Source organism: Myxocyprinus asiaticus, chromosome 11 (assembly GCF_019703515.2).
Source record: "Myxocyprinus asiaticus isolate MX2 ecotype Aquarium Trade chromosome 11, UBuf_Myxa_2, whole genome shotgun sequence".
Lineage (NCBI taxonomy): Eukaryota > Metazoa > Chordata > Actinopteri > Cypriniformes > Catostomidae > Myxocyprinus > Myxocyprinus asiaticus.
The window spans coordinates 48449582-48468752 of record NC_059354.1 but is presented as its reverse complement, the minus strand read 5'-3'; the positions used below and the strand labels follow the sequence as shown (position 1 = coordinate 48468752).

General features: G+C 35.4%; 1 protein-coding gene across 5 annotated transcripts in view; it reads right to left on the bottom strand.

Moving 5' to 3' along the window:
• The window catches only part of fap (fibroblast activation protein, alpha), a 28017-nt gene that overhangs the window by 7974 nt on the left and 872 nt on the right, over window positions 1-19171 (bottom strand). For all 5 annotated transcript variants that reach the window (XR_007898494.1, XR_007898496.1, XR_007898495.1 and 2 more), the window contains exons 3-19: window positions 15174-15266; window positions 14980-15074; window positions 14733-14807; window positions 14589-14641; window positions 14068-14140; window positions 12088-12208; window positions 11836-11990; window positions 9922-10019; window positions 9657-9786; window positions 7304-7342; window positions 7106-7204; window positions 6815-6885; window positions 6676-6729; window positions 3940-4067; window positions 3758-3808; window positions 362-463; window positions 205-274 (exon numbers count right to left, since the gene is read on the bottom strand). Coding sequence is in view for 1 of the 5 variants with exons in the window: in XM_051710635.1 (XP_051566595.1) it covers window positions 205-274; window positions 362-463; window positions 3758-3808; window positions 3940-4067; window positions 6676-6729; window positions 6815-6885; window positions 7106-7204; window positions 7304-7342; window positions 9657-9786; window positions 9922-10019; window positions 11836-11990; window positions 12088-12208; window positions 14068-14140; window positions 14589-14641; window positions 14733-14807; window positions 14980-15074; window positions 15174-15266 (1507 nt within the window). In the remaining 4 variants the exon portion in view is untranslated. The remainder of the gene's footprint in view (window positions 1-204; window positions 275-361; window positions 464-3757; window positions 3809-3939; window positions 4068-6675; window positions 6730-6814; window positions 6886-7105; window positions 7205-7303; window positions 7343-9656; window positions 9787-9921; window positions 10020-11835; window positions 11991-12087; window positions 12209-14067; window positions 14141-14588; window positions 14642-14732; window positions 14808-14979; window positions 15075-15173; window positions 15267-19171) is intronic.

Below are 19171 nucleotides of genomic sequence, written 5' to 3'. Positions count from 1 at the left end.
AACTCTTCATATTTTATCTTAAGTAAATGTTTAGACAAAAATAATGGAACTGTTTGTGACCTCATTAGTTGAGAGATTACAGGGAATATTCATATTACAGAAACTATTGAAAAAGAAAAAAAGAAAATAAAGAAACGCACCGTATAGATCTGTATTTTTACTAAAGGCAACGCACAAGATTAATAAATAGATATGGAAACTCACACTTGAATTAAAAGAGGGTACTTTTTGGAGGAATCAAAGTTTGGTGGGAACATCATTTGATACCAGAGAGCTGTGGAAAGATAATCAAACAATATAAAACTACAAATCTGATTCTCAAATCCTACTGTATGTGCTTGGAAAAAAGCGCTAAACATACTAAATCCTGCAATTTTCAGTGTGGAGCGTTTGATTGTCGGCATCAGAAGTTCAGTAGTCAGAATTTTTTCCAGTTTCTTATTGTCCTCAAGCACCTGAATCTCTTAAACAACACAGAAATTCACATTAACTTCAAATCATTAAAGGAAGAGTTTATTAAAAAATTTAAAATGCGTCATTATTGAAGAATGACAGAATTTCCTTCTCTAGCCTTCTGCGACCCCTTGTACACATGCGTGGATGTTGTATTTTGGCTTCGCTATACGCAACACATAATTTAAATTCATTTAAACCGACTGATCTCAGTTTAGAGGTCTGTGCTCTCCGTAAAGGGTTAAACTTTCGAAGCACAGAGTCATGTGACAAATCAACATGGTGCCGATCACAGCGAAGTTTGACTTTGGGAGAAATGCCAACAAAACTACATCTGGTAAGAAACCCAGTTAAGTTTTTACATTGAAACCTGTTTGAGTGAAAAGACAAGAGTCTCTAGTTTCATCCGATATGCCATTTTGAAAATGTTAGCGATTTATCGTGAAACACCACGCTGCTAAACACAATGTACTCCTATATCCTATATTTACTGTGCATTTTCACATTCAGAATAAATGTATTCTTCCAAAAGCTAAAAAATGTTGCTTTCAGAGGCTTTATATGGAGTTAGGATGAAAATAAGGTGCATTTCTAACTGTTCTGAGACTAGTGCAGACAGACAGCACACTGGAGGTTAAGTCATTCACTAAATAGGGAGCATCCCAGTTCTTGAAGTGGGTGGGTACTCACCAGTACGCAGTACCTGCACTTCTCTAATTTAGTCTACAGAATACCAGCAGTTTTTTCTTGCGTTCCAACACTTCTAAAAGTCTCCCGGTATGATGTAATATTTTTATTTAATGCAATTCAGTGATTCGATGAGGCCCGCCAATCACTTTTATCTGACCTTCCAAATTATTTTTATAAAATCGCTGTAAACATCCAAGCGCTCTCTGCGCAAAACTCAGCGGTGAGTTTAACAACACTCAACATGTGCTAGAGCATCCGCGGTTGTCAAGCGATCCGTGGTCCAGTTCCGGAGGAGTGCGCATGTTTAAGCTTGTCTGGGCATAGTTCAATTACACTCTTCTCCAGCAACTTTTGGGTGAGCAAATTTTATCGCATCTTATTCACTCAAATTTTTTATGCAAATTGTTTAGCTGCTGGGTACAGTCAAAACTACAGACTTAATAAAAAAGTCAAAGCTGTTACAGAAGTGATGTCAGCTTTTTTCACAAGGCAAATTAATGATGAAAACCGAACCTTCAAAGGAAGATACACAGGAAAATGTGCTTTTTATTCTCCGTTCTTTTCTGTAGTGCTCGTAAAAAGATTATGAAGTGTCTCTGAACTTGCCTATGCATAAATCCTGACAGTGTTTAGTTCTACATACTGATGTGTGTTAGCGTTCACAATCCTGAACATCAAATCAGTTTGTTCATTGTGTCTAATGATTATTATCTGCACAAGTATCTGGCTCCTGTGTGCAAATTCATGTGTGCAGAATAAGGAAAGGCTAATTATTCACTCACTGAATGGGAGGATAATAACAAATTTAAGGAAAAACAAACATAATGCTCTTTTTTTTTTTTTTTTTTTTTTTTTTTTTTTTTTTTTTTTTTTTAGTTTTAGGCTACATTCTTTTTGTGTAAAAAGACAGTTCAACATTAGATTGCCCTTGTTTTCTTATGCGGATTGATTTTGTCAAAGATACAGACTTTAGCAGATCTAAATATTCTTTCTCAGTTATCATAAACTAATTCTACTTTGTATAATTTTGTTTTCAAAGTAAAGTTAATCAAAACCTATTTGTTAGTTGAGGGTGTGAGGTCATAGTTGTTCATCCTGATCGGATAAATTCCAGGAATATACGGCCAGAACTTGACATTTTTAATTAAATACCTCTTTTAATGTAATTAAAGGAGGCCTATTATGCCCCTTTTTACAAGATGTAATATAAGTCTCAGGTGTCCCCATAATGTGTCTGAAGTTTCAGCTCAGAATACCCCACGGATCATTTATTATACCATGTTGTAAATGCCTCGTTTTGGGTGGAATCAAAAACACGCTGTTTTCGTGTGTGTCTCTTTAAATGCAAATGAGCTGCTGCTCCCCGCCCCCTTTCCGGAAGAGGACTGTGCCTTTACAGCTCGTGCATCGGATACTATAGCAACAAGAAATCAGAACCAATATGACTGACACCATAAATACCGGAGTTCAGCCATATGTATGAGCAACCGTAAATGACGCAAAACATAGGCATTTTGAGTTTGTGATAGTGCTTATGTAGAAAATCACTTCCTGCCCTCCATCTGCATTTCACGCCACAGCAACGCAGTGACATGACGTCATGTGCAAACAAGCTATAACGACATAGCTCTGTTCTCCGTGAATACAATCAGAGACAATGGTAACTTCAGCTGCATTAGCCGTGGAATCAGATAACAAGCACATTCGGAAAGGCAAATTGCAAACATTCACAAAATATAAAGTGCGATACTTACATCTTCAGGATATAAAGCTGGAACAGGAACAGTTGGTACTGATCCATGCTTGAGTCAATTTTTTAGAAAATCCTGCTTTATATTGACCCTCATTCACAAAGCAGTCCGGTGTAAAATGATTTGCACAAACATACACGAATTTTGGTTTGTTTTGGGGCACATTTGCTTCAAAAACAACTTGTCCACTGCGTCTTCAGTGGCTCTGATGCCGGGAGTACATGAAGACTCTTATGTTCGCTTTTACAGCCAACAACAGAACACTTATGATGCTTACGAAGCTGAGACATTATTCTTTTCACTGTAACTGCTCCAGCGCGGAAAAAAATGGCGGACTGTGTGTCGATCACTCAGGGAAGGATCTATGATAATGGGGTGGAGTCCGTCACCAGTCGTGGGCGTGGCCTGCTCTAAAGTGACGTCACTTTAGAGTGGATACGAAAACCAGTCATTTTGAGACCCTGTTTTTGATTAATAGAAATATAAGAAAGAGGAGTGGGTGGACTTAACATTGTAGGGTGGTTGTGTACACACACTGCCGACTCACATTTATGTTCAAACACCATGTAAAAGTAAATTTTGCATAATAGGTCCCCTTTAAATAGTATTTTCATGTAAATAAACATATTATTAATAGTTTTGTTTTTCATGTTAATATGTTAGTTACAGTAAAAGTGTTAGGTATGATAAATATGGAAAATGAAGTTGCCAGACATGGAACAATGATGATGTATAATTTTATTTTAACACAGTTGGCAATGATTGGATTTTTTTTTTGCGCACCGCAGTCACGCTCGGGTCTCAGGAGGCTAGACTTATTTCATCAAGTGCTTCTTTTAAACATATAGATATGTAATGCAAACCTTTAGCGGCGCCTCTGTTCTCCATCAGTGTAAAGAGCGGAAGCCCAGGACCTGTAAAACCAGGGTTTATTAGATTCAGTACACAGTTACCCATCACCTCAGATAATCCTACAAGAGTTATTTTGCAGGTTGTTCTGAGTGAATCTCGCAGGTGTGAGCAGGTGTGAAGCGTGTTCACTCACCGTAACAGTCCATGCGGAAGTATGAGGCATTAATGCTGAAATGAGCAGAGTTATACTGACACCTGTCCTGATACAGTGAGCAGGTGAGGCACACAGGGGCTGAATGACCACTCTTAGTGATAGAAATCCTGCGGAAATATAAAAATAATTTTTTTTAATGCAACATTTTATAGTGGCAATCCCAAGTCATATCATTATTAAGGTATTGTAAATTTGTTAAGAAAATATGCAACAAAATATTATTATTATTTTTATACTGAGGGCTGGGCAATATTTTGAATATTCACAATATACTGTATTTGTGATGATTTTGCTGGTCATATAAAAGCTACAGCTCTTTATGTCATTAGTTTTGTGATTCGGTAACACTAAGTCTCTATTTGTCAACGTTAGTAAAAGCATTTGGTATTATGAACTAACAATGAACAATGTTTTTACAGCATTTCTTAATCTTGGTTAATGTTAATTTATAAAGATACAACTGTTCATTGTTAGTTCATAATGCATTAATGTTAACATACATCTTTTAATTTTATAAATGTGTTAGTATATGTTGAAATGAACATTAACCAAGATTAATAAGTGCAGAAAAAGTATTGTTCATTGTTAGTTCATGTTAACTGTAGTTAACTAACATTAAGGAATGAAACATTATTGTAAAGTGTTACTTGTGATTCTTACATTTTAAGACCGAGATTTAAACTTGAGTAATAAAAAAAAATAAAAAATAAATTGGAAAGAATGAATTGGAACATTCGATCCAGAAATGTATTGTATATACATACATACATACATACGTGTGTGTGTGTGTGTGTGTGTGTGTGTGTGTGTGTATGTATGTATATATATATATATATATATATATATATATATATATATATATATATATATAATATGTGTGTGTTTTAGTAAAATATATATGTAGGTAATTGCTGTTTATTATGATTATATTTATTATATTTATGATTATGATATTTTTATATTGTTGCATATAAATTAATATGTAAGGGATAATGTACAATCTGCCGGTTGTTATTGAAAAATAATGCCAGGGTACAGGACTTGTATCACCCTGAAGGGGTTTATTTTGCGATAACGACTGGCTGACTGTTTATTATCCTGCTTATTACATGGCCACTAAGCAAATAAATAAATAAATACATGGACATAAAATTGATTTGCATTGAAATTGTAATTTGAGAAAAAGGAAATTGCTGAACAGCTAAAACCCACCTCTGGTTTTTTTTTAGTTCTGTTGGTGTTTATTTTATGAAAATGACCATCTAACAGCTCATTATCCAGCTTATTACAAGACAACTTGCCAAATAAATAAATGGGCATGAAACACTGATTTGCACTGAAATCAAGTAATTATGTGAGAAGAAAGAAATCACTGAACATCTGAAATCCACCTCCGGTTTACATATGAGTTCTGTTGGTGTTTATTTTGTAATTAATTACCGTCTGACTGCTCATAATCCATCTCATTAAAGACTACTTGCCAAATGAATAAACATGAAATATTGAACTGAGTTGAAATTATTTTATCAGCTTACTTGTAGAGATTGCACAGTGATCCGAGAAACAGATACCCAGATGAGTGGTCTGATACGTGGATGTGCGGTTGTTACTAAGAAATATCAGACCACTAGATGGCGCCACTGACCAATCAGAATCGAGTATTCCAGAGAGTTGTGTATTAAGATTAAATGTCAGTCTTCCTTGTGTTAATTTAATGGAAAATATGCCTTCATTATTTGTAAGATTTTACTGTTTTAGTTCATGTATTGAACATTTTTGAATTTACTTGGCTACAATGGCTTTTTGGTTGAAATTATTGTTCCTGTGATTGAAAAAACAAAACAAAAAACAACAACAAAAAAACAACACTTTATCAATTTCAGAGCAAATGCATAAATATCGAGATATACATTTAATATCGCCAAAAGACTGAAATGTATTGATGTATAATTTCTTTTTGTAACATTTTACAATAAGGTTCCATTTGATTACATGAACTAACGATGAGCAATACTTATACAGCATTTATTAATCTTGCTTAATCTTAATTTCAGCATATACTCATTCATTTTTAAAATCAAAAGTAAATGTTAACATTAGTTAATGCACTATGAACTAACAATTAACTTTTTTTTTAACAAATATTCAAATGCTGTAAAAAATATTTTGTTTGTTAATTATACCTATTACATTAATGTTAATGAATGGTACCTTGTTGTAAAGTTTTACCACTAATCTGAGATATACCGCCCAGTCCTACTGAGAATCAAAGCATGAACAAATGATCTATCATTTATTACAATACATCGTAATACAGTAGAACATTAAGAAGACAAACTGGTCTAGCTGGTTAGTTTTGCCATGTTGCCTAACACCGTGTCCCAACCAGACATGAAGCATTTCTATGGCTAAATTCTAAATTATACGGCACAAATAGTAAGATTAGTATGGTAGTATGCTATTCCGAATTTAACCTATTGCTGCCACGTCATGCTGGAAAGTCGCCCACTGTGAACTCTCATTGGTCCAAAATCATAATGAACATTAAACATAATATGTTCTAAATGACTGTGATAGTGCCACGTCACGCATTAGATACGCGTTTGGTGTGGACAGATAAAATGCTAGTTGCTGGAATCTTATTGCATTGCATCTGGTCATGACACGGTTTAAAGTTATCTTTATATATTTGTTAATGATTAACAGCATGTTTACTTGTAAAGGTTTCTCTGTCCAGGTCTTCCCATGTGCTCATTACTCACATAGTATCTGTGGAAAGAGCACATTTCACAGGTGTGCAGGAATGTTACAGCAACAAGAAATGTTTTTTTCACTGTCTACATTTCACACTCACATAGCGTCTTTGGTTACTTTTGAGATGTATATCACTTCCCATTTGCCTGAGGTAATGGGTGTTGCTTTTCCCTGCAAAGACAACAACAGAGTTCACTGATAAAAACTTGCTAAGCTATTATCACAGTGTTTTTGTGTAATATAATATATTCAATTGTTATTGGCCAAAGAATGTAGCACATACGTCTGTGACCAATTGAATATTTTAGATATTTGTTTACACAATTGCACTAGAAGCAGCAGGTGTTTAGAATAGAACAGTAATAAATAAAAAAATTACTAAATGACTTACACCATTCACATAGTGAAGATGTTTATAGCCGTTGTCATTACTCATAACTTTGTAAAAGCTCATGTTATCTGCAGCAAAGTAAGGAGGTGAAGGGAAGTACTGTGAGGAGAAAACAGAGCATTATATATCGTAAGATTTCACATTTTAGTGAAAATCTTGATAATTTGAAGATTTAATGTGATTGTTGAATGATCTCACCCGTCCAACCCATCCAGTTTTGCTCTTTTGCTCAAATTTCTGTAAAAAAAACAATGTGGAGATCATGGAATCTAATTTTAACACACGACAGAGTTTGAACAATCAAACACAATCTTCATTTACACCTACAACTAACAAAAATAATAATACTAATTTTCTTAATTAGTATTTTTGTCTTGTTTTCCAGTAAAAATATCTAAATATTCCTAAAACAAGATTTATTTAGTTGACAAGTGAAATTGGCATAAGATATTAAAGGAATATTGCAGGTTCAATACAAGTTCAATCGTCCGCATTTGTAGCATAATATTAATTACTGCAAAAATTAACCGTTACAGTGAGACACTTACAATGGAAGTCAATGGGGCCAATTTTTGGAGGGTTTTTATGGCAGAAATGTGAAGCTTATAATTTTATAAAAGCACTTACATTAATTCTTCTGTTAAAACTCATGTGTTATTTGAGCTGTAAAGTCGTTTTTACTGTCATTTTAGTATTGTACGTCATGGCAATGAAGCTGTAAAATTGGCTTTCTCACTAAAATCATGTTAACACACATTGTTTGTCTTGTGACTATACTTTTTAAAAAGTGATTATTTTAATGTTTATGGATTGGCCCCCATTCACTTCCATTGCAAGTGCCTCACTGGAACCGAGAATTTTGCTTTTCTTTTTTTTTTTTTAAAGAAAAGGAGGAATTCAGTCAAATTACATTTGTGGTAATCATTATTATGTCACATACTGTCGATTGAGCTTAACTTGTATTGAACTTATATTGAACCCGGAATATTTCTTCAAGTCTTGCTTTCAGAGAATTCTGAAAAAATGTAGAAAACTTTACGCTTAAAACAAGAAGAAAAAAATCTGCCAATGGCGTAAAAAATAAACTTGTTTTTCCTTTGAATTAAGTTTATTTTTCTTACCCAATTGATAAACTGTTTTTTTTTTTCTTGTTTTTAAGCATAAACCTCACTAAATTTTGTATAGTTAAACAATAAATATCTATAAATAACAATTATCTTATGCATTTTCACTTGTCAAGTAAATTTATCTTGTTTTAAAAAATTGATTTTATTGGAAAACAAGACAAAAATACTAATTAAGCAAATTAGGGCTGTCACGATTATGAAATTTGGCTGAACAAATTATTGCGATTATGACGATTGTTTCTTTCAGGCCTTTCGCGATTAATTGTCATTTAAATTGTCATTTCTTAAGTTGCATGTGTGCTTCATACACCTTAAAAAGTCATTTTTACTAGGGATGGCACCGATCCGATACCTGGATCGGTATCGGGTCCGATACTGACGTTTTTTACCCGGATCAGATATCGGTCCGACGAGCCTGATCCAAATGTTACCGCATGTTGGTCATTGACATTACTATCAAGCTGAAAGAATGACATAAATCACCATTAAAGTAGTCCATATAACTTGTGCATTTTATTCAGGCTCTTACAGTCATCCAAAAGCTTTGTGAATCGTAAAAGGCTGTGTTTAATAATAAATATACAGTCAGCATGCACAGCTAAGTAGTCTCTGGCACCACGCTTTACTGAACGAGCGCCGCTCTGTCGACACGCGCAGAGACTCGTGATGCGCTGCTCAGCGGAATATGTGGTCGCTCCACACAAACTCCATATCAGATGTAGATGATCAATAGATCTATTATAGAATTATTATTTTTTAAATAAAATATGAATATATATTTGTACTATATATTATATAATGCAATAGTAAAATATTTCTGTCCTAATTTCTTCAATTTCACACGTTATTTTAATGCTCTTTGATTAACCCACGAGCTCTTATTTCTCATGAAGCAAAACCTTTGAGATTTTATTACATCATTTTATCACTCCAGAGAAATAGAGTAAGTGTGCGTCTCCTCCTCTGTATCACTGCGTGAATGAGCCCGCCATGACCAGGAACTTTTGCCATTACACGATCGTTTACAGTGAAGCCGGAGTGCTTTATGTTCACTATCAAAGTTAATATTTGTTTGTTTATTTTCGCGGGAGTTTGGCGTGAGCCTCTGACAGCACACCTCTGAGTGCTTGACAAGTGCTTCACATGCTCTTCCAGACAGGAGCTGCTCTGGTTGACATCCACGGTGTGGCTCAGTAACACATGGAGTTCAACTTAAAGACACACAAATGCATTGTTCATGACATTTATATATTCAGATTTTAAAGTGCACAATAATTGCAGTTATCTCAAATAACTGCAGTTAGATAAAAACTGTGATCAGACCATTCTTTAATAATCGCAACTTTTTTTTCCAGTGGTGGTGTATTGAGGACACCTTAGGGAATTGTAATGTTTGTAATAACTGTAATGTAATAGACTCTCACCGAGCTTTCTTTCCAGTTAGTGCCATCATAGTCGTAAATCTGCAGAAGAACTCGATCCTGTCTGCGCGGCATCCACTGAACGGCCAGTCGCTCATCTGTGACCCACGTGACTGAGCTCAGGTAGTGATCACTGGGAGAAACGGCACAATAAACACACTAAATGACATTATGCTGAACTCTTGAGTAAGTTGAATGCTTTTTAGCTTATGTTTCAGACACAAAACATTGTGAAAGTGTGAACATGGGAAACATTAGGAGGACACACCCAGCGCTGATGGATTTCGGTACCACCACTTCAGACTGTTTGGATGGATTTTCAACATCAATCACAAACAGCTTTGCTCTGGGAATGACGGAGCCTGCCTTCGTAGGGAGAAATGACACCACAGACTAATGATGAAACAAGTCAAATAATCTTGCGCAGTTCTTACATTTCATCTCGTCGTCTGTGAAGCATGCTGTTATTGTCTTGCAACAGTTATACTGCATAGAAGCATTGGCAAAAGGATCCCATGGGGTTATGAACCAATACAGTTTTTCTAAGATTTGCTTATATAGAACAGTCTTTCAACTTTCATAAATAATTACTGCTTTCAAACAGGTTTCCCAAACACTCTTCCATTCTACCATTGGTCTTAAAACCCCCACACACCATTTCATATTCCATTCCCTCTCCGGCCACAAGGGGGTCCCCTATACCTGTCTAATTGAGCCATAACAGAGGCCTGCTTTTAGTATATAAAAAAACCCACCTTGCTTTGCGGGGCCCCCTGGTGGCTTGGGGGCCCTAAGCGCCCGCTTATACCAGGAAACGGCCCTGAAGAGAGGGCTAGATTAACACTATTTCACCCCTACTGTATTTAAAGTTGAAGTGCATAATTTCTGCGCCACTAGCATCACCAAACAGAACTGCAAAAATAAACATTGTTTGATCCACGAGAGATGGGGAGTGTTCAAAAGAGCTGTGTGAAAACAAACATAGTCTCACCCCATACTCCTGCTGTTGTTTGAGTCAATGTTGCTGTGTCAGTCAGGGCGGGTCGCTCAAAACAGTCATTTTTATTTGTGATGGGAGCGTTCGAAACACTGCTTCACGAAGCTTCGAAACCTTTACGAATCTTATTTCGAACCAGTGCTTCGGAGCGCATATCAAATTGGCCAATTCACATGATTTCAGCAAATGAGGCCTCCCTACGGCATACTGTTTCGAAATGTTTCTAAATGTTTCGCTGTTTGACACTATGGGGTGTTGATCCCACATTGAACCCTTGATTCTGAATCAGTGTCACATATTTGGCTGTAACTGAATCAAACTGATTCAAACTGATTTAAATTTATTCATTTTAAATTCCCCGTCGATCACCTTGAGTTGCCACCACAAAATACAATCACAAAAATCTGAATGTTATGTTTATGAGAGAGAGAGAACTAAGAAAGTCATAGATATTTTGTGATCTTTAAAGAGATTTGGTCCACAGAAAGTAAATCTGGAATTTGGAGCCAACAATCGTTTATAATAACACCTACGCACTCTTTAATTAAACCTGATTTTGTTCTAAATGAAACGCTCCATAGCATAGCTGTCAATGTATTGAATATTTTATGTAAAGATAAGTTAGAGTCCTGTGCTGACTGTACAGTATGTAAATCAGCATTCATGAAATTATTCATTTATGATATCACCGCTCATGGGTGGCGCCTGTCTCATATTTCATGGGAGTCCTTACAGATTTGCGATACGTCACTGCACGCAAGTCATGCTATAGTTTGTTCATTTTATTTTAGATAAGAGTAAAATTTCATCATGGTATGGCACCTAGTGATTACATGCACACCAATATGCTAATAACCCTAAAAAATCAGCTTTAAAAAAATCAGACAATGCAAGAAAACCGTGTTCACATGAGACTTGAAATCATCGGGTTATTCTCTGCCTTTGACATCAAAACATAAACAAGCATGCAACACAACACTTGTGTACACTGGGGTAAGCTGGTAAAAACAACGGTAAGGTGTTTACATGCAATGCAAAATCTGGGTAATGGGCAAAAATATTGATAATTTGTCAATTTGTTTTAAACCTTTTATGACCTTTCTCAAAGAAAGGAACCCCATTTAAGGCTTATACATGACCACCTATGCGTGCATGTAAATGCGCTCACTTATAACTAATATTTACCTTTGGATAGGGGATAAATATTGTGGTGGGGTACTGGTCATTTCCGTACAGCGAGTACTCAATGTTGTGAACTCCAGAGTCGTTAATTTGTAGATAAACCAGATACTTCGACTGTGGAGACCACCAAATGGCTTCGTTGGAGGCAAAAACTTCCTCTATTGAGCAATAAAAACAAAACAAAAGTAGTCAGATTCACTGATGTAAAAATATATAGGAATTTCAATTTGATATTATGATGAACACATGACTTACCTTCATAAACCCAGTCTGGTACTCCATTTAGAATCTGGTTCACTATTCCATTATGTGTGACTTTTACAGCCTCGGCAGTGGCATTCATTTTGAGGTAAATATTATAATTCCATACATAAGCCTGTGGAAGTTGCATGGCAATTATCACAAGACATAAGGGCTCAATAGATAATATATAAACCGTTCAACACACACCGACCATCAGCCTCAAGTTTGTTAGGCAATATTATATGCTTCGGTAGAAGTCTTAGGTCAGTGTGATTTTAACTTTATCTTTAAAAAAAAAAAAAAAAAAAATAGATTTCTGGTGAAAATACAATCCACCAATCAAAGAATTTGCTGTTACCATGGAAATGGAAATTGCGGTGAAAGAGCTCTGCAGCAATCGCCTACTCCCATAAAGCATTGCAAATTATGTACTGTAGTTGAGTCGTCTCCTTACACTCTAAGACTGTTTGTATATATGAATATTTTGCAACAAACAAAGTATAATGTGTTTATTCTCACACTCAATTACCAAGTCAATTTTTATTGTGCACCTACGTTTTTTATACGAGCATAAATTCACTCAAAGAATGCAAGTGCAAAGGCTGTGACTGACTTAGCTAACTGTCAGAGTATGTACTGCATTTGATAAAGAACATACTTCTTGGTCGTTAAAGGAATATTCCGGGTTTCCTTACAAGTTAAGGTCAATCGACAGTATTTGTGGCATAATACTGATTACCCCAAATTTATTTTGACCTCCTCCTCCTTTTCTTTTAAAAAAAGGCAAAAATCTGGGTTAAAGTGAGAAACTTACAATGGAAGTGAATAAGGGCCAATTTTTGAATGTTAAAATACTCATGTTTTCAAAAGTAGAGCCACAAGACATAAACAATGTTAACATGATTTTAGTCACTAACCTTTTCTGTGTAAAGTTATAGCCAATTTTACACCTTCGTTGCCATGACAATGTAATGTCAACAAACCCTAAAACGACTGTAAAAATGACAATTGTAACAATTTTACAGCTCAAATAACACAAGTTCAAACAGAAGAATTAATGTAAGTGCTTTTATAAAATTCTAAGCTTCACATTTCTACCTTTTTAAACCCTCCAAAAATTGGCCCCATTCACTTCCATGGTAAATACTGAACCCGTAATATTCCTTTAATAAAAGTGCTTTCTTCATGGATGCAGATGAGTAGTATGAAGAGCCTACATTCCTGATAAATACTATATCCGGGATCCTGGGTATTGTCCCGTGACCCGGGCATATACGTAGTAACAGCTCTACTCTGGTTTTGTTAAACAAGTACAATTTAAGCACAAGGAACAACTTTCTTGGTATACAGGATCGATCACTTTAAAAGAGCCGTCCGACTTGTGTTTCGCAGCCGTTTTTTACATTTTATTATTGTTTTAAATGTGACGTCTCCTCAGCTCCTGCGGGATTATGGGATAGTAAAGTGTCCGATGGATGCGCACTTTAGAATCTCGCCAGATAGGTCATCTGGGTATTTTTTTTTCTTACTGTTTTATGAATACTGAGGATTCAGACACCCTACAACATTGACATACTGTTTTTGGCACACAATACAAGAGGGTAGTATGCATATTTGGATAAATTCTTGTATTTTCTTTTGATTTTCAAATGCTGTACTTTTTTTGCTTCAAATTTAAAGTCAGTAATGTTGTGACTCATCCCAGTTTGGTAGATGGCCTAGAACTCTTTATTGAAGAATTTTTTTTAAATGGCTATTGAAAATAAATGGGAAAGAATACTGTACTTTCGAAACCAAGGCTGCTGAAAATGTGGGCGGTCACTTTTGCGCTCAGTTTGTACTATCCTGTGATGGTCAAAAGCCTGGATGATCTTGTAAAATACCTCGGGCTGCTTTCCGTTTGGAATTCTGATGTCGTGAGGACATTGGACCCATTCAGTAATGTAATAATCAGTGGAGGATGAGGTATTATGATCTTACGGGTTTACTCACCAGTTTATTTCCTGTCGGTGCCCAAACTAAGAGTTGTGTAACAGGTGGAATCGAAACCTTAGAGATGAATTCCCTGAATTTAACAGAAAGCGAGACACATGTTATTGAGCCAGGAGTACCAAAAGAAGTATTATGTGCTGTATATGACTGATAGTTTTAGTCACAGTGTTCCCACACCTTCTGACCAATGACTGTCAGTGGTTACTGGATAAGGCAGCAGTGTTTATATATGTGTGTGTATATATATATATATATATATATATATATATATATATATATATATATATATATATATACTTACAATTATACTTCTTAAATGTACAAAATATATATACAGGTAGTACATACTGTATGCTATATTACATATAATAGTTTCCATTACTTTTCTGGGCCGGATACCCTGACATTTCCAGGTTTTCCATGACTTTGGGAACTCTGTAGCTAAAATTTCACCTCCATATTCCAGTAACATTATGCTGAATGAATAAGTCACAAAACTACAGCAAATAATCGTTACTCACTGAGACTCCATGTCGTAAATATGATAGGAGGCATTGAAGGAATGACGCCATTGCTATTGAAGCATTTCAAGAATGTGTTAGAGATACCAGCAAGAATGAATTTTTTACAATAAAAAATGTAGTTTACAACTGCAATCCTGTTACCTTTGTGTAATTGCTCTCAAAGATGACAAATTTTCTATCTGCTGACACTATGTAATCTGTGGCATCCACTTGGGCCTGTGAATCAAATAAATGAGTGGAATTTTTATACAAGTTAAACAGAAGAGCTAAATATGGAATGGAGAGAATGAAGAGGTTCTCTACAGCATATGACAAAATTAGAGGCTATTTAAGTTGAATGTGATGAGTCCTTCAAGCAGTAAGAAGACAGAAATTGGAGGCATCTTACAAATGTCGTGTTGCTCAGGTATATGGAGCTCGCCATAGTTTCAGCATTGTGCAGGTAAACATGACCTTCACTGGTTTTGTGGAGGTATTCATTGTCTGTGGGGAAAATGAGACAGAGCATTGAGTGTGTGTAAGAGCGATTCGGAGGTCACTGAAAAAAAACAGATCCATATGAAGTGTCTTCAGGTGTCGTACCTGATATCCAGCGGAGATTGTATGTTTTATACTTGATGGTATCGTTGTAAAAATCATCGAAAGAATACGTTCTCTTTGATCCAGAATCAGTCCCTAAAACCACAGCGAGGGAAGAGTTTAAGTATTAAGTATATAAGTATTCTTATATTAATGATTTGCACAGAAAAAATGCAAATAATAAAGCGTAACACACACACACTCATGCTGGGTTTTCATGTTTTATGAGGACTCTCCATAGACATAATGGTTTTTATACTGTACAAACTTTATATTCTATCCCCTAAACCTAACCCTCACAGAAAACTTTCTGCATTTTTACATTTTCAAAAAACATTTAGTCTGATTCATAAACTGTTTTCCTCATGGGGACCGACTGATTGATTGTCCCCACAACGTCAAAAATTTCAGGTTTTACTATCCTTGTGGGGACATTTGCATAGGGAATACCTGGACACACACACACACACGGACCCCTCTATACATTTTAATACTTTTTAATAAATAAGTAAAAATTAAAAAAAACAAACAAATGTTCAGAATTACAGTTGTGCTCAAAAGTTTGCATACCCTGGCAGAAATTGTGAAATATTGGCATTGATTTTGAAAATATGACTGATCATGCAAAACAACTGTCTTTTATTTAAGGATAGTGATCATATGAAGCCATTTATTATCACATAGTTGTTTGGCTCCTTTTTAAATCATAATGATAACAGAAATCACCCAAATGGCCCTGATCAAAAGTTTACACACCCTTGAATGTTTGGCCTTGTTACAGACATACAAGGTGACACACACAGGTTTAAATGGCAATTAAAGGTTAATTTCCCACACCTGTGGCTTTTTAAATTGCAATTAGTGTCTGTGTATAAATAGTCAATGAGTTTGTTAGCTCTCACGTGGATGCACTGAGCAGGCTAGATACTGAGCCATGGGGAGCAGAAAAGAACTGTCAAAAGACCTGTGTAACAAGGTAATGGAACTTTATAAAGATGGAAAAGGATATAAAAAGATATCCAAAGCCTTGAATATTCCAGTCAGTACTGTTTAATCACTTATTAAGAAGTGGAAAATTCAGGGATCTCTTGATACCAAGCCAAGGTCAGGTAGAACAAGAAAGATTTCAGCCACAACTGCCAGAAGAATTGTTCGGGATACAAAGAAAAACCCACAGGTAACCTCAGGAGAAATACAGGCTGCTCTGGAAAAGACAGTGTGGTATTTTCAAGGAGCACAATACGACGATACTTGAACAAAAATGAGCTGCATGGTTGAGTTGCCAGAAAGAAGCCTTTACTGCGCCAATGCCACAAAAAAGCCCAGTTACAATATGTCCAACAACACCTTGACACGCCTCATAGCTTCTGGCACACTGTAATTTGGAGTGACGAGACCAAAATAGAGCTTTATGGTCACAACCATAAGCGCTATGTTTGGAGAGGGGTCAACAAGGCCTATAGTGAAAAGAATACCATCCGCACTGTGAAGCATGGTGGTGGCTCACTGATGTTTTGGGGGTGTGTGAGCTCTAAAGGCACGGGGAATCTTGTGAAAATTGATGGCAAGATGAATGCAGCATGTTATCAGAAAATACTGGCAGACAATTTGCATTCTTCTGCAGGAAAGCTGCGCATGGGACGCTCTTGGACATTCCAGCATGACAATAACCCTAAGCACAAGGCCAAGTTGACCCTCCAGTGGTTACAGCAGAAAAAGGTGAAGGTTCTGGAGTGGCCATCACAGTCTCCTGACCTTAATATCATCGAGCCACTCTGGGGAGATCTCAAACGTGCGGTTCATGCAAGATGACCAAAGACTTTGCATGACCTGGAGGCATTTTGCCAAGACGAATGGGCAGCTATACCACCTGCAAGAATTTGGGGCCTCATAGACAACTATTACAAAAGACTGCACGCTGTCATTGATGCTAAAGGGGGCAATACACAGTATTAAGAACTAAGGGTATGCAGACTTTTGAACAGAGGTCATTTCATTTTTTTCTTTGTTGCCATGTTTTGTTTTATGATTGTGCCATTCTGTTATAACCTACAGTTGAATATGAATCCCATAAGAAATAAAAGAAATGTGTTTTGCCTGCTCACTCATGTTTTCTTTAAAAACGGTACATATATTACCAATTCTCCAAGGGTATGCAAACGTTTGAGCACAACTCATATATATATACAAGGCGGTGTGTGAAAAAAGCTCGGAGGATCATCAGAGACTCCAGCCACCCGAGCCATGGGCTGTTCTCACTGCTACCATCAGGTAGGCGGTATCGCAGCATCAGGACCCGCACCAGCCGACTCCATGATAGCTTCTTCCCCCAAGCAATCAGACTTCTGAACTCTTGATCTCCCACGATCAAAATACATCATTCCTGCACTTTATTACTCTTTTATCTCACACCGGACTGTCATAAATTATATTACTGTCATTATATTATGTCTCTCTTAACAACTGACTATCAACCGACAGCCTGAATGTCAATACAGTACAATACTGTACATTCTATATATATACTTTTTTCATATATATTTTAATTTTTATTGAATAATGTGTATCTATATAGTATCTATATAGTAAAAAAAAAAAAAAAAAAAAAAAAAAAAAAAAACAGCATATTGTATACTGTGCAATGTATGTTATTATTGTATATTGTTGAGTGTAATTGTGTATAACAGATGTTTAAATTGTGTTGTGTTAATTTGATGTTTTAAGTTGTGTAATTATGTATAACAGATGTTTAAATTGTGTTGTGTTAATCTGATGTTTTAAGTCGAGTTTAATTATGTATAACAGATGTTTAAATTGCGTTGTGTTAATTTGATGTTTATTGTAGATTGGCGTATGTCTCATCACTGTCACGACTGCTATGTTGATCGGAACTGCACCCAAGAATTTCACACACCATTGCACTTGTGTATATGGCTGTGTGACAATAAAGTGATTTGATTTGATTTGATTTGACAACTGGTATATATTTTACCAGGTTGGATATGACATTCTCATATTAAGAGTTTATTTAGTAGTCACATGGGGGCGCTACAGGAAAAAATCACATGAGTTTGTTTTTTAGATTATTTATATGGACAGGAGTGGATTTATTACTTGTATATAATTATATAATCTGTATAGTAATGCTAATGAAAAAAAAAATATTCAATTAGTTCAAGCTTTTATTGGAAATGCATAGGAACTACATCACTAGGTGCTTTACAACTATATTCTATCTCTTCTCTATAAATATAAATAATACCTGTACTTATAATAAACCATTTTTATTAACATAATATTTTACGTGGCACCAAAAAAAAAAAATAAATAAAATAAAAATAAAAATAAAAATTCACAAACAGAAATCATTTTGTTACTCCCCAACCCTGTATGTATGTATGTGTATATGTATATATAACAAAGGTAAATTTATAGTTAAATATATTTTCTTCATAAAAATAGTGGGGAAATGACAAAGGTTCTATACAACCTACACTCAATCTCTTCGCTATAAACAAGTAGTATTTATAATAAGTTTAAATTCACACAATTCATATTTCCACGTGGCGCCAAACAGAAAACACTCAAAAGTATTACAAGCAGAAATCGCGATACGCTGCTCGAGCGGTTTTCGTTAGGAACAGTATATCGATACACATCGAGTGCGGTAATTGACATTCACGACAACACCCATTAAACTCTATTTATTTTAATCACATTTTCAAGCCAAACCAACTTGGAAATGCATGAATAGGTTTTCTTCGCCCATAAGCACAAAGCTGAATTTTAAAAAATGAGATTTTTTTTTCATATCAATTTTATTAGCCATATAAATCAATGAAGCAATGTAACCATTTGACATTATGACATCACAACAAATATGGAATGTTGTTAAAAAATATCCCTTTCATTACACAAGGCTCTGTTAGTGGAATTTACATTCTATATGTTATCAAATAAATATAGTAGCCTAGTGTACATGTTTGTAATATTCTAATAGA